General features: G+C 49.0%; 1 protein-coding gene across 1 annotated transcript in view; it reads left to right on the forward strand.

The window, feature by feature from the left end:
* CRYAA (crystallin alpha A) overlaps positions 1-13,410 on the forward strand; it is a 16,278-nt gene extending 2,868 nt beyond the window's left edge. Inside the window, exon 3 of the mRNA XM_029964738.1 lies at positions 13,387-13,410. Coding sequence (XP_029820598.1) covers positions 13,387-13,410 — 24 coding nt within the window. The remainder of the gene's footprint in view (positions 1-13,386) is intronic.
* Positions 13,411-14,688: the final 1,278 nt, after the last annotated feature.

A 14,688-nucleotide genomic window follows, 5' to 3' on the forward strand; every position in this document is an offset into this window, starting at 1 on the left:
GTCTGGTGCTGTAGCCCATATCCACCATCAGGTAGGAGGGAGTGCACGAGCAATGCTGGCTCCTGGTGCACCAAGTCTCCAGGCAAGGCTTGGAGCAGGGGAAAAGCCCTGCAGACTTGCTCTACCCCACTCAGAGTTAAACTGGTTACTCTTAAAAAAAAACCCCCAACAAAACAGCAACAGAGCCAAGCCCCACACTCGAGATCCTGCGTGCGTGCGATGAACCTGCCACGAGTTCCTTGCAGCCGCAGGAGAAATAATAACATCTCACCTTCGGGGAGTTGAAACGTGGTTTTGGTTGTTTTTTTTTTTTCTTTTCAGCGAAGTGTTTAAGTGTATCTGTTCACACCACTACCCTGTCGTTTCCCTCAGGGACAACTGGCAGGAGGACAAGCACGTCTTTCTACTGTCTTAGTAGGCCCTCGGGGGAGAGAGGGGGGCTCACCGCTGTGCAGAGGCTTCACATCCCCAGCCAGCTCTCCCCAGCCTGTGCGTTAACACACCGTCTCCCTTGCTCTCCCTGTAATTCTAGGGTAGCTCCACCTCTCCCACTGGTATCTGGCGCTCAACCTGAGAACGTGGTCAGTGGCGGTCAATAAAGTGATATAGGAAACACGCAATTGGCTTCGGGGGTTTCATTTGTTCCTTTGGAAGGTTTTTGGAGGTCAGCATGGTGCTTATCACTGCTTAAAGGATGAGCTTTCCACTGTCGGGATGATGGCTCGCCCTTTCTTTCGTGTTCCTGTTATCCTTCATGCAAGCAAAACAAAAGGATGGGAAAAAGGACGAAATTCAGCAGCCTGACAACCATGCCATTCCTTCAGTTCATTGGGTCAGTACAGACAGCAGTGCAGACCTCATCTCCGTGGAACAATGTGAAGGATTTAATCCCAAATTAATGGCTAAAGTTGCTTGATGGCAGGGCAGGTAGGGTGCAGGTACGAGCTCTCCCTGCAGCTGCCACACATGAAATCCACAGCTCCCAAATCTGCACAGATGTGAGTGCTCAAGACTGAGTTTCAGCACTGGTGCTCCACTCAAATAGCTTTCCACACAGATGGAAATCCAGGGTGTTTAGGAAAGGCTGATAACCCCACATGCCCATAATTAACCCCATAGGTAAAATCAGCTTGGACATGGCATACTTTTCCTCTTGGTTGAGATCTCTATATCCAAGTCCTGCAATGGGAGGTGGAGCTTCTGAGGTCCACCTTGGCTCCCAAGTAGAGAAGGTCACTGCTTCCCTGGGAGCAGACACGTTTGTCTCAATCATGTCTTTGAGGGCTCCTGGATCCCTCAAATCAAGGCAGGGTGACAACAAAACAAGGACATCCTTCCCAGGGAAGAGCACATGTCTGTGCCTTCATTGGGAGGTGACAACAGTCAGAGAAAGAGTGTCTGCTCCAGCTGGTGCTGACCCCACCAGCCTCCTCCTCTTTGCTGTAAAAAAGAGAGAAAAATGCAGGTTTTTGTTGTTTGGTTTTTTTTGTCATGGGATGGGTTTAAATATTAATATGAGCCATAAACACAGAAGCTCTGGGACTATTTAAATTTAAAAAGCGCTTGCTTCCATCTCATCAAGGCCAAACCCCAGGGAGGGCTGGCAGTCAGCAGCAAAAGCTTTGCCTCTTATACAGAGAAAGTGGGTGTGTCCCAGGGCTCATCCTGGTCCAAACCTCCCAAGGACAGGGGTGCTGGGGGCATTATTGGGATCAGTATCACAGCAGGATAGTAGAGCCTGCTGGGAACTGGGCAGCTGGAGGAGAAGCAGAGAGAGGGGCAAGGCTGCAGGAGAGGGGAGTGCTGCAGAATCAGGGAGAAGCAGGCAAGGAGGGTGATTACTGCCTGGTAATTAGAAAGCAATAAATCCCCTCTGCGTCTGACACTATTTTAAACCAATTTTTCACTGAGATTAATTACTGGGCAATCTCAAAGCTTTCTGCCAAAAATTGGGCTGCCTTTTGCATTTGCATGTCCAGGGGAAAAGCCTACAGGAGCCCACTTTGGGAGAGGGCAATTTTGTTCCAGGAGGCATGAAAAGGGCATTTTATTTGAAACTGCCTCTTGCTTACTGGTGCCTATGTGTCACTCAAAATATTTCACATTTTTCACCCAGAAGTCTTCCTAGTCACACCGCTTTGGGATATTCCTCCTCTTCCTCCCCTTCTGTGCACTTGGGTCTGCAAAAGTTCTTGTTTTCCTCTGCCAAGATTAATTTTCCTTTAAAGAAATTCTTGTCATCCATAGCCTATGACCACAGTTTCAGCAAGAAGCTCTTCACCACAGCTTTTCTATGCAAATTCACCTGTTAATAAGGTGTTGATAATACTCCTCAAGGATTAACAAAATTTCTTTGAGGTTTTTTGGTTAGTGATTCAGTGGATGATTTTGTCAAGGAGGGAAAGGCATCAGAGGACCCTACCCACAGGGAACCTTCAAAGCATCCAGGCAATTTGGTGTAGGGTGGCCTGTAACCAGGGGCTTCTGCTCAGGGTGACTATTCATCCTTTTTGCAGTGTGTTTTTATTACCTGCCTTCTGTTTCCACACAAACTGATTACCTTGCTTGCCTAAAGAAAGCAGAAATGACTTTAGTTTCCCCTCTAGAGGAATTGTTAAAGGGTTCTGAGGAGGATGCAGCAGACAGCGGTCTAGGGATGTGCACCCTCCTCCAGGCAATTCCCCTTCTTCCCGGAGGCTCCAGTAGCTCAGTGGGGTGGCAGTGACATGGAGAGCAGCAGCAGCTGCTGGTGCTGTACCTGCCCTCTGCCCTCCTCAGTATTGCACTGCTTGGGCAGGGTATGTCACCTCTGCCAGGATCCTGTTTCCTCCAAGAAAAAGCTGGGAGCAAGAGCTGGCAGGATCTGACCTGCAGGCCACCAGCCAGGACGCTATCCCTCAGCATTTTGGGCAAGGCTCCTTCCTTGTCTCCCCTCTTGGTAGGGGCATAAGGAAGACCCTCCTCACCCTTTCCTGGAGAAGGCACACAGGGCTCTCACAGCCCTCTCTGCAAGGGAGCAGGCAGTTAATGAATCCTGCATCCTCCCTCCCGCCCCTGGCTGATCCATTACTTTTGGACTTAAGTCGCCCGGATTCTGGCAGGACAGCCCCGGAGAGAGGCAGGGATTGCCTGGAAAAGCTGTGTCCCCACGGGGTGGCAGCCTTTCCTGCGTTCTGGCTCTCAGAAGGACTCCCTTCGCCTCCCGGCTCCCGACATCTCCCCAGGGAGACGGGAACCCAGGGCGCAAGGCACGTGGACCCGACAAAGGTTGCACAACTCTGGCTTTTCTTGGTTCCTGATTGATTTGCAAGTTAGCCAGTGTTACACAAAATTTGGGAGTAGCCTGAAAGTTTGCCAGCCTTTCCCCACCTTTCCCCCCTTCACCTTTTTTTTTCTTTAAAGCAAATTCTGCTGCATACAACCCCCATAACCCCTCGTCCCCTCGGTGTTGTCATCAGGATTTGATCTCTGCTACATAAGTCTCTACGATCTGAGGTTAAAAAAGCAGTAGCTGCCCCCATTGGCAGCAGAAAGGGCTCCAAACACATCTGAAAAATTCCAATATTCTCTCAGAAGTGCATAACACTGATACTCTGGGCAGACCTCTGCAGTTTATTTCTGCTGTTGGACATGTAAATTTGAGATAAGCAGCCAGAGGAGACCATGATGTGGAGTCTGCCCCCCTCAACCTGGACTTTGTCACTCCAGTGTGACCTCTTGTCAGGACTGGCTTGGAAAACCACCAGCTCATGTGAGAAGAGCAGGTACCTGCCAAGTCCCTCATTTCCCAGCTCCTTATCTGGCCGAGGAGGGTTTTCCCAGGGGAAGTGCAATCAGGATCTGTACAGAGCCAAGGCAGCAGGACTGGAGCCAGGTTACACGGCTGGCGCTTCCCTTGCCATTAACTGGCACTTCTAATGAAAAATGTGAGGTTGGGACGTGGTGTAGATGTTTGTGGCATTTCTGGGAGTGCAACACAAGCAGAATAAAAATGAGATCTCAGTCAGAGAGGCTGAGGCAAGACGATGACGTGATGTAAGTCGACCAAAACTCGGGGACTTGTCTCTGCCTCAAAGGCCATCCTCCAGCTGTCTTGCAGAGACCTACCACACACCATGAGGACTGTGAACTCTTCAGTCTTCTTGGGAAGGGTGGGCTCAGCTTGGCCTGGAGAAGGTGCTCTGCCTCAGCAGGGGTGGTGGTAGCTGGGCAGGGACTCTGCAAAACCTGCTGCTGCTGGGGAAATCCCTGTCAGCCACCACAGGCTCTGCCTGATGTCCTGCCTGGCTTGCCCTTTCACAGCCCACATTTGCCCACACCACTGTGGGGACAGGGGGCCAGTAGGTGCTGCCACACAGCCGTGCTGGGGGAGCTGTAAATCGGGGAGGGGGCCAGCACATGTCAGTCGGCAGATTTGGGAACACGGGAGAGACCCAACTACCCTGGCATATAGGCAGAGGCTGATCCACAAGGCCCTGGAGACTCTCCTCTGTAGCATTCATTGCTTCCAGAGAGTGCTGTCCTTGCTGGAGCTATTTTGGGATGGTTAGGGGTCGATCTGTGTAAGGGTTCAGACATAGGGAGGCCCTGCATGGAGTGTTTTCAGCACACAACCTCTCAAGGGGCTCATGGACAGTGTTCCTGTTGAATGGCGTGGGCTGGTGGGTCCCAGGGGAACCAATGGCACAGCTGGCAGTCGGGAAAAAGGGAATTTCCATGATTTGCTTGCAGTGATTTCTCTGTGAAGATTTCATAGCTGGTCGATCATTTCATTAACCTCGGATCAGGGGAAAAGGAGCTTCACTTAATCCAGAGCCTGCTCTGCCTTTAAGGCCATCAGTGCAGTGAAGCTCTGAACACGTGTGTATTCTGGTGTGCACAAAACATGTCATATCTAACACAGCATTTGCACACGAACAGCTTTATTTTCTTGGTGCCTCAAGCGCTGTGCTCCGAGATGCTGTGCCAAAGGATTTTTGCATACTCGTCCAACTATTCCTGCTTTTTTTCCAAAGAACCGGGTCTGGTGTTGTGTCTCGGTACCTTTCAAGATGCTTTTCCTGCCCTGGCCGCCCAGCATCAGCAGCACATCCCCCTCCCGGGAGGTGGCAGCAGCCCCTCGCCGGTGGGACCGAGTGGCCTTCCCGGCTTGGAAGGGAACACAGGACGGAAAGGTCACACTCGGTATTTGCTGAGCATCTCCTGTATGTTCCTCCGGAGAATGTTGTGGGTTTGTTGTTTTGTTTTGTGTGTTTTTTTTTTCCCCTTATTTTTCTACACCCCAACAGTAACTCTTTCAGGTTTTTTTTCCCTTTTATTTTGACAATGTGCTCAAAGGAAGCAGAGCAGCCCCATTGTCCGAACTGTCTCAGTTCTCCACCCACTCAGGCTGATGTCAGCCCCTCTCTGATTTAAATCACTGCTGTCTGCCCTCCACATTGCTAATTGCAACAGTCCTTTTGCTTTCCTTTCCTCTTTCTGCTGGAGAAATCCCTCAGAGCCAAAGCCCTTTGATGCCCTTTTCCTCCCTGTCGAGCCACTCTGGAGGATGGAATGTGCAGTGTCACCCTACCACCAAGCCACCAGGGCGAAAACAAGGGGGAACCCAGGGGAATATGCCCCTCAAAGTGTTTTACAGGCCACAGGGTGTGTCTCTGGTCAAAGAGGTCCCTTTTAGTCCATCCTTATCCTTCAGACACGCGGCTGAGTCTTGCACTGGAGCGACATTTGGCTCTGATGATGTTTGTGTTGAGATAACTCAGCAGGAGTTATTGCCAGAGCTCAGAGGTGAGCTGTAAAGGCCTTAGAAAGTCTGCTTCATAATTCTCAGCGCTGACTAAGGAAGGTCTGGGGTTTAATTTCCTGCCTTTTTTTTTTTTTTTTTTGGTTGGTTGTTATTGTTGTTTGTTTTTACTTAAGGAGAAATATTTGGGATATCTAGCCTTGTCTCCGCTGGTTTTGCTGGAAGGCTCCTTGGGCTTTTCAGAGGATTTGTGTGTTGAACTCTCTCACACTGTAAACAAAGCGTGTCAAATCCTTCCCAAAGATGCTGATTTTCCAAAGCATTCTTTAAAAGCCTGACCTTTCTTCTCCAATAATTTATGAACTACTTCCAAACACTCCACAAAACAGTAATGCAAAAAGCCTGACTTATTTATGTGCTTCAGCGGGCCATAGGGGTAAGAAAAGCTATACATAGCTTTGTTTCAGTCTCTGGATATGTTATTATTTCCCCTGTGAGGTTCATGACACCAGGATATATGACCCTGTCCATGGGACTGAAACCAGGAAGCCGAACAGGCTCATTCAGCCCCTGTAGCAATTTGGCTTCCCCTGATAATTTCTGCTTCTCATTGATTTTCAACACATCAGCTCGAAGTCTCACCTGAATTTAATGCAAAACAAACACCCTGTCATATCCACACAGAGAAAATGGAATACCATGAACTTAATTAACAATGGCAGGGAGATCCAGTGGAGTCTGGGAAAGGATTTTGGAGAGGAAAGCAATTGTTCACAGTTTTTTTGCTGGGCAGTAGTTTCTCTAGCAGTACACACCAGAGCTGACTTGTAAGCTTGCCAGGCTGGCTTTTGTCTTCCAGGAACTACTAATGCCCTATCATTTTATCTCCCTATCATTTTAACTAAGAAAGGCAGCATGGAGTAAGAGAGGTGTAGACTGGGATGCAACAAAGACCCAAAAAACAGATGGTACCCATGGGCGAACCAGTGAAGTTGGCTACAATAGTATTTCCATCTTTCCTGGAAAAAGTAGCCCAACCACACTCCAACTTCTCCTTTGGGGAGCTGGCAGATAACTCAGAGACAAGGTCTCAGCTAGAGTAGTAAGCATAGATCAACTCTTTTATGGTTTGATAACACAAATTTAAAAAAAAACAAACATGCAAGGGAGGATATATATGTATTTTTCATCTGTTTTTTTCCTTGAATAAGATGAAGTTCAGGAGCCACCCTGGTTTCTGAAGCACTTGTAAATGCTCTCCAGCTGAGTATAGCACAAATCAGTGTGTGGTTGCTGTGTAGCTGGACTGTCCTGCTCTCCACCCCAGCACCTGATGCTCCAAGTCCTAGGGGGGCTGAACTGGCATTTTAGCTTCTCATTCACATTTATGCCTGGCAAACTGCAGAAAGTTGCCTCAGTGTATGGCTTCCATGCTTAGGTTTTTAACCAAGCTGCTGAAAATGCATCAATTTAACTAAGAGATTTCAAAAAACACAACAAACCAACCACCACCAAAAAAACACAACCAACCAACCAAGAGACCTCAAAAAAGCAAGACAGAAGAGCCTGACGGCTTCTACCTGTACATTTTGGAGTAAGACAGCATAAATGTCCTGGAAAAACTCATATCCAAACTCATACCCATAGCACCTGTGGTTTCATTTGCCCAGACCTTTCATGAGGGGTTTGTATGAAGGGGTGATGTGTTGACAGGGAGTCAGCCTGAGGTGAGCAGTTACTGTGCCAAAAGCCCCTCTCCTTGTGACCCACACAGCACTCAGGGCACAGAGGAGTTTCTCACCACGTGTTTGCACCACAGAACAAAGTCCTCCAATAAATCAGATGTGAACTCACGTTTCTCAAGCATCTGAGGTGAAATGCTCTCTTTGCCTTGGAAGAGAACCAGACATGGAGGTCTCCAGCATATTTTGCTGTAGCTGCAATGTCTCAGGACGCAGCCAGGTCAAAGGGCTGTAGACAGAGGGAATATTTTTCATTATATCCACTAGCACAGCTGGAAAAACTAGAGGAGGTTTTGGGCTCTGAAGCCAATCTACAAGTCAGCGAGGGCTTAGAGAGATGAGCCTTGGTCATGGCTGTTATGGTAGGTCAGACATTACCCCCTTCCTTGTTGTGTCCTGTCCACAGGGCTCATCTCTGCAGAGGGCAGGGTGGTGCATAGGAGGCAGAAGACAGATTTGCCAGACTATCTACCAAAATTTTCCTGCTCAGTGCCTACTCTGCAGCCCTTCCCTGGGTTCACAGGCGCTGTCAGCACTCACGTGTCTGCCAGTAAATGGAAGCAGAGTTAGGAAACTGTGCAACAGCAACAGAAATCTGGTTTAATCTCTTCTCTGATAAGCTCACTTCTCAGATAAACCTTAAGGAAAGAGAAGATGGAAGTCTGGAAAATGCTGATGAGTAAAGGGATGGGTATGATACAATTCAACTGTATTACTTCTTGTTATAAGATAAGCATAAAAATTAGGGATGATTTTTCCTATTAAAAAGTGCTCTGCAGGTGTGCAGGATACAGGTGCTGGGAAGAAAATTGTAGTCCATTGGGTTGTTTTTAAGGCTGGATGCTCTGGGTACAGGAGCTGCTTGGGTGTCTCTGTGCAGACAGATCACACGAGCTCAGGTGGCTGCATGAGCCCTGCACAGGCAGGGTTGGGACAGGGAGAGGGAATTTTTAAGCCCCTTGACAGCAGGGGACAAAGTTTAAGTGTGACAACATTTAAGAAGCCAGTGGAGGGACAGAAGAGGAGCTGCAGAAACAAGTGCATGGGCAGGAAGGGGGCTCCTGGCAGCCACATTGTCTTTTGCAGGGCTAGTCCCTGAGTTAGTTCTTGCCAAGGAAGTGCAAGTGCCCAGGGAGGTGCCAGAGATGGGGAACAGCTATTTGGCTACCAGCACCCAGGAAGATATTAAGGAAAAAGACCAACTGAGTTGGATGGAGTTCCTTCATTAGGAAGGAACATTTACAAGAGCATGTAGTGAGAGGATGAGGGGGAATGGCTTCAAAAGAGAGTAGGTTTAGATCAGATATTAGGAAGAAATTCTTCACTGTGAGGGGGTGTGAGGAAAATTTTAATGTGAGGTACCAGAATAGGTTGCCCAGAGAAGCTGTGGCTGTCTCATCTCTGGAAGTGTCCAAGGCCAGGTTGGATGGAGCTTTGAGCACCCTGGTCTACTGGAAGGTGTCCCTGCCCGTGGGAGGGGTGTTGGAACTGGATGATCTTTGAGGTGCTTTCCAACCCAAACCATTGGATGATTCTATGATTAGTGCCTGTGGGGCTCCAGCACCAACACCAGCTGACGATGCTCGAGGGGTGTGCTGTGCCCATGTGAGCCAGGATCTGTGCCTGGAGGATGGTTTTCGTGGTATTTTGGACCTGGTGGGTGGGCGCCCTGGGAAAAAGTGTGGGTGTTGTTACTCTTGTTATAGCTTTTTTTTTTTGGCAGCATCTGATCACACAGGGTGGACAAAATTCAGGCACGTCCTGGTGGGGAGAAAAAGTTCCCGGGGAAAGTCCCTGCAGCTGGAAAGCCGGAGACTGCCTGGGAAAGACCCAAACTAGCCCCAGCATGAGGAGGTGGAGAAGAGGCCTTAAGGGAGAAGACAAAGATATGCATAGGTGGAAACCCCCCTGCCCACCCCAAAGGAAGGGCCAAGTGCCTGGCTTTGGGCTGGGGCACAGTGACCCTACCTGGGGCATCTCAGGGGTGTTATCTGGGTTCCCACAGAGACAACATGAAGAAAGGGAACAACAGTCACTTTTGTTTGGTTGGCTGGTTTTGTTACTATTATGAGTTAGGTGCTCCACAGCAAAGCACTAACCTCCCCTGCTCCAAACAAGCTCAGAGATTATTTTACTGTGTTTTCTTTGAGCCCTCCTTCTGGCAAGTGTCTTCCCCCTAAAGGCCACGGCCCTTTGATCCACCCACCAGTCCCTGGCACTGCCCCACATCCAAACTGACCCCAGCACTCACCCTGCCTCCCTGTCACCTCCCTCCTGCAGCCAGCTCCCAGCTGCCCTCCAGCAGCTCATTCCTGCTCACCTGGTGGGATTAATTCCTGATGTTGTACCCCTGGGGCAGCTGCTCTGCCAGACCAATTGGGCAGCCGTGCTTTCCAAAGTACCTTTCTTTCTGAGCTGGGATGGCAGGCACTGAACAGACACATCTGGTGTGTGCAAAGGAAGGCACTGCTGTGTGTGTTGCACACATGCAGTGGGAGTGCCAAAGAAGTAACAGAATCACAGACTCCCAGAATAGTTGGAAGGGTTGGAAGGAACCTTAAGGATCACCCAGTTCCAACCCCCCTGTCATGGGCAAGGACGCCTTCTGTCTGGATCAGATTGTCCAGAGCTTCATTCCAGGGAGAGAGCATGAGCATCAACTGGCCTCATGTTAATCCCAACTGAATCATGGGAAGGAAATAGCCCTGCAGATGATGTGATATATTAAACCCTCTAACATGAAAGAAAGATGCCCAGGTTACAACTGGAAACCAAGAAACATGTCCCCCCTTGGAAGAAGAGGCTGAAATGCTGATCTTTTAGAGGATTGTTTTGATATGCCTGTCAGATTAAAATCCTACTTGCTGTTGACCATAAACCATACATCTGGCCCTTCTTTTCCCTTGCATTTTAGAGGCATAATCTTTGTATCAAAACAACAAGCAGTTTTTCCTCCTGTTTCTTTCCCCTCACCAAGTCACTGGGCTCAGCTGGTTCTCAGGATGTGTCCCTGCCGACTGCTGGAGAGTGACAAAGCCATATTGTTTTTCAGCTGAGGAAAGAGCAAAGACTGCACCTTCACCAAGTGCCAGACTGCTGACATTAATCAAAATATCACTTTACCCTCGTCTATGTGGACACAGTGACACCACCACACCGGGAGGACTGTGGGAACCAGCAGGAACCGACAATTCAGCTAAGCCTTGCAAAATGCCAGAGCCTCCATTCAGAGCTTCCCCTTTTCAGCTAAAATCTGCCGCTGAAAATAACCCTCCCTTCCAAAGGATGGCCCTGTTTGAGTACTTGGTGTGCCCACGGTGCATGACAAGGGGGTTATTTATTGCCAGCACAACGAGAATAGGATTTTATGGGAAGAGGGAGGGTGGCAAAGTCTACTCCCAGCAAGCTGGGACTTTTTAACACCTGTTACTGAGGTAACCAGTGCACTCATATGCACCAGAGAAGTATGGAGTCAACGAGGTCTTCTATAACACTTCCAAGCAGCATCCTTCCCTAGCCCACAAACTTCCTGGTTGCCACCAACACTCTGGCTGGTGTCTGGGACTCCCCTTGGATCCTGGAAGTACATTAACTTTGATGCAGTTGAATCAGGCTTGGCAACAAAACTCCCCCAGCAGTGATGTGAGGTTCCCCTGGCTCATCCTTTAAGAGTCAAAGCCACCAGCAAAAGCCAGAAGGTTGGATGTTGATAGGACAGTGAACTGGAGGCTGCTGAGCCGCTGACCTTTCCTACTGGTGCACTTGGGAATGTCGGTGGGGAAGTGACCTCCTGGTTCACCCTGTCCAGCCCCCTGCTGTCATGAGCAACCACATAAAAGCCTGTCCTGCCCCACAGAACATTTTCTTCCCGTGCCTCAATGCGCTCTAGACCACAAAGCACTCCCTGACATTCCTTGAGCCAACTGAGATTGACAGGGAGAAAGATCAAAACCCACAAACTCTGCTGCACTGGAGGGGGATGGCAGGAGAGCTCAAAGGGCCTTACCAGCATCCCAGCAACTTCTCAGGAGAAGGATGCTTGTGAGATGAAAAGGCAGGGAGAAGTCTGCAGAGGAAGAATCCTGCTCTCAAGTTGCCCATGATTTTAGGCAGTTTATAGGAAGCGTGGAGGAGCTCAAACTCGTGTGCAATGAGCAGCTGAGAAAGGGCTTGGGATCAGGTTGTGAATGGCAAGCAATGTGCTTGGAAGCACCCATGTGCTTCCCACCCCCATTACTTGCTCTTCTCTGGGCTGCAGGGACAGGATTCAGCTCTCCTAAATTCAGAAGTCTGCAGAGTAGACACCTCAGACTGAGCTCACTACCCTTTTCTCCCTGGGCAGGCGTTGGAAAGGAATAGCCACTCCACGGGCAAACCCCATCCAACCCATCTGAGCCATCTCCACCAGGAAGAGAGGTATTGTTCCCGGGATGTTGGCTAGGGAGGAAGCTCAGAAGGAGATATTTAGTTCCAAGTGTCTACATCTGAGAGGATGAATCTTATCCAAAGCACCCACCTCGTGCTCAGGAAGAACTGAGTACAGAAGACCTGCCAGGTGACTTTGCTTCTTACCTGAGTCCCTTGAACCCTTCCTTGTGGATTGAGTGGGAACTGGGCTCTCCCTCTTTGTAGCATCCTGGGGCTCAGATGAAAGGTGTGCCCAAGTACAGTCTCGTGCACAGCCTGTGTGGTAGTAGAGAAAATCGTGGCAAAAATCTGAAGGCTGGGACAAAGGGAGAATGCACGGGAATACAGGCATATTGGAAATACTGGAATATTGCAGGAATATTGCAAAACTACCAAAGGAGCAACTGGCAGGAGGTGACAGGATGGGTGGCAGCTCTTGCTGGTGCCTGGACTGGCAGGTCTTTGAGAAGTACATCCAGGGACAGCTTCTCAGAACACCCAGATCAGGAGACAAAGGACTCAGGAGATAAAATCCTGATGACTCACAGAGGGGTGTGGCAGGATGGAGAGACTCATCGCTGTCAGCTCCTGATGAGTGAAAACCATCATATTTGAACCTGGACAGTGTCACTCAGGAGACTTGGTGAGGACTGGGCAGCCAGTGTTCCTGGTCCCCTGTGCCAGCATGAGGAATCGTGGCCAGATCAGGAGGATACAAACTTTTCAGTGCTTAGGGTTGTGTGAGTGTGACAGTATGAGGGAGTGACTTTCATTTTGTAAAAACAAATCACTCTTCTCCTCTTATCAGGTCTGGCATTGAACTTTGTTGCATTTTTATTCATATTGCAGCATTATTTCTTGCAGCAGAGAAACAAGTCTGGACTTGGAAATGTGCTTGGACACACTCTTCTGATCTTGAAAATGTCTTAAAGCAGCCTGGTGGATTTGGATTTATAACCTCACTGTGGTGTTAGCTATATCAGAGTCTAAGGTTACCCTGCACCTTCCAAGTGAAAGACATTGGCTCAGGTTTGCTTGAGACTTGGCCTTGGCTTGTCTGAAAGACCTGTGAATCCCTAAAAACCTTCGGCTTTGGTTCGCTTGTTTTACAGGTTCGTGATGAAGAACATGAAATTTACTGCTGCACTGATTACAGAATCACAGGACCATAGAATATTCTGAGCTGGAAGGGAACCACAGGGATCATCAAAGTCCAGCTCCTGGCCCTGCACAGGACAGCCCCAAGAATCCCCCCATGTCCTCAAGAGCCTCGTCCAAACATGTGCACAGCACAACAGTGGCAAGTGTGGATCTTGAATGTGGATGTTGATCCCTCTTGTCCAGGGGAAGATGGGAAATGTTCGTGTTCTTGAAGGGAGTTCTGGATCCTGCCACCACAGGACAGCTCAAAGTATCTCTTGGGTTTGCAGTCAGCACCAGGGCACAGGAATTAATTCCTTAGCCAGCATGACCTTGACTGTGCTCATTTTCCAGGTCCTGCTGAAGGGTGTCCTGTGAAGGCTTCTGCTGCTCTTGGCTTCTTGATAGATTGGTGGGGTCTTTGCACACTGTAATAAGCAAGCCAGTGTAAGGTGTGGTTTATGTATTTTCCATAGCTGAAGTTACTATTTCAGTGGTCTGCCAAAATCCTGCCCTGTTCAGCTGCACTTCTTTATCAGTAACACTGTTGCCCTATTTTAAACATTTTCCATATGGGGTTACATAGAACCTCCTAACTTCTGGGTGTCCCCCAAGCATTTCTTATTTTTTTAGCACACACACACACTACAGAAATGGAGAATAGGGTCAAACCTAGACCAACTGAACCAGTGAAACGTTCAGTTGAACCCAATCTTCTTGTGCAAAGGCCAGGCACAAAGATAGGGTTTGCAAAAATCTTACCAAACACGAATTCAAAGCAGTGGGACCAGTTTGCAGACTTTGTTCTTGATTGTTCTCCTGTTGTGGCTTAACACAGTTGGCAAATAAGCCTCATGTAGCCCCTTGCTCTCTTCCCTCTGGTGGGGTGGGGGAGAGAGTCAGAAGAGTAAAAGTGGGAGAATTTGTGGATTGAGGTAAAGACAGTTTAACAGGTAAAGTAAAAGCCACACATTCAAGCAAAGCAAAACATGGAATTCATCCACCCCTTCCCATGGGCAGGCAGGTTTTCAGCCATTCCCAGGAAAGCAGGGCTCCCATCATACCTGTCACTGACTTGGGAAGGTGAATGCTATCACTCTGAATATCTCCTCTTCTTCTTCCTCCAGCTCTATATGCTGAGCTATGGAGTGGAGTATCCCTTGGGGCAGTTGGAATCAGCTGTCCCAGCTGTGCCTCCTCCCAACTCCTTGTGCACCCTCAGCCCCTTTGCTGAGGGGCAGGAAAGGCCTGGGCTCTGCGCAAGCACTGCTGAGCAACATGAAAAACATCCCTGTGTTATTAACACTGTTTCCAGCACAAACCCAAAACACAGTCCCACACCAGCTACTGCAAAGGGAATTAACTCCACCCCAGCCAAAACCCCCACATCACCTCACCTGCCACATGGTGCAAGGATCAGAGACTTTTGATACATCCCAGTCACACCTGAGAACTGGCTTAAAAGGATGTGACCCTTGGTTCTGCCAAGCCTGAAAGCCAGAGAGCTGTTTGATCAGGGCTTTATCCACCCACCTGCTGCCAGGATGCAGAAGGAGGCAGGTGGATGCTTTGACCCACTAGCAGATGTGGTGGAACACTGTGGTTTTGTGCCTCCTGCCAGCGAGACCTCTGGAGATGTTGCTTTAATTCCCTCGA

Source organism: Manacus vitellinus, unplaced genomic scaffold (genome assembly GCF_001715985.3).
Source record: "Manacus vitellinus isolate BGI_N305 unplaced genomic scaffold, ASM171598v3 scaffold_7_pilon, whole genome shotgun sequence".
In the NCBI taxonomy this organism is placed as follows: Eukaryota; Metazoa; Chordata; class Aves; order Passeriformes; family Pipridae; genus Manacus; species Manacus vitellinus.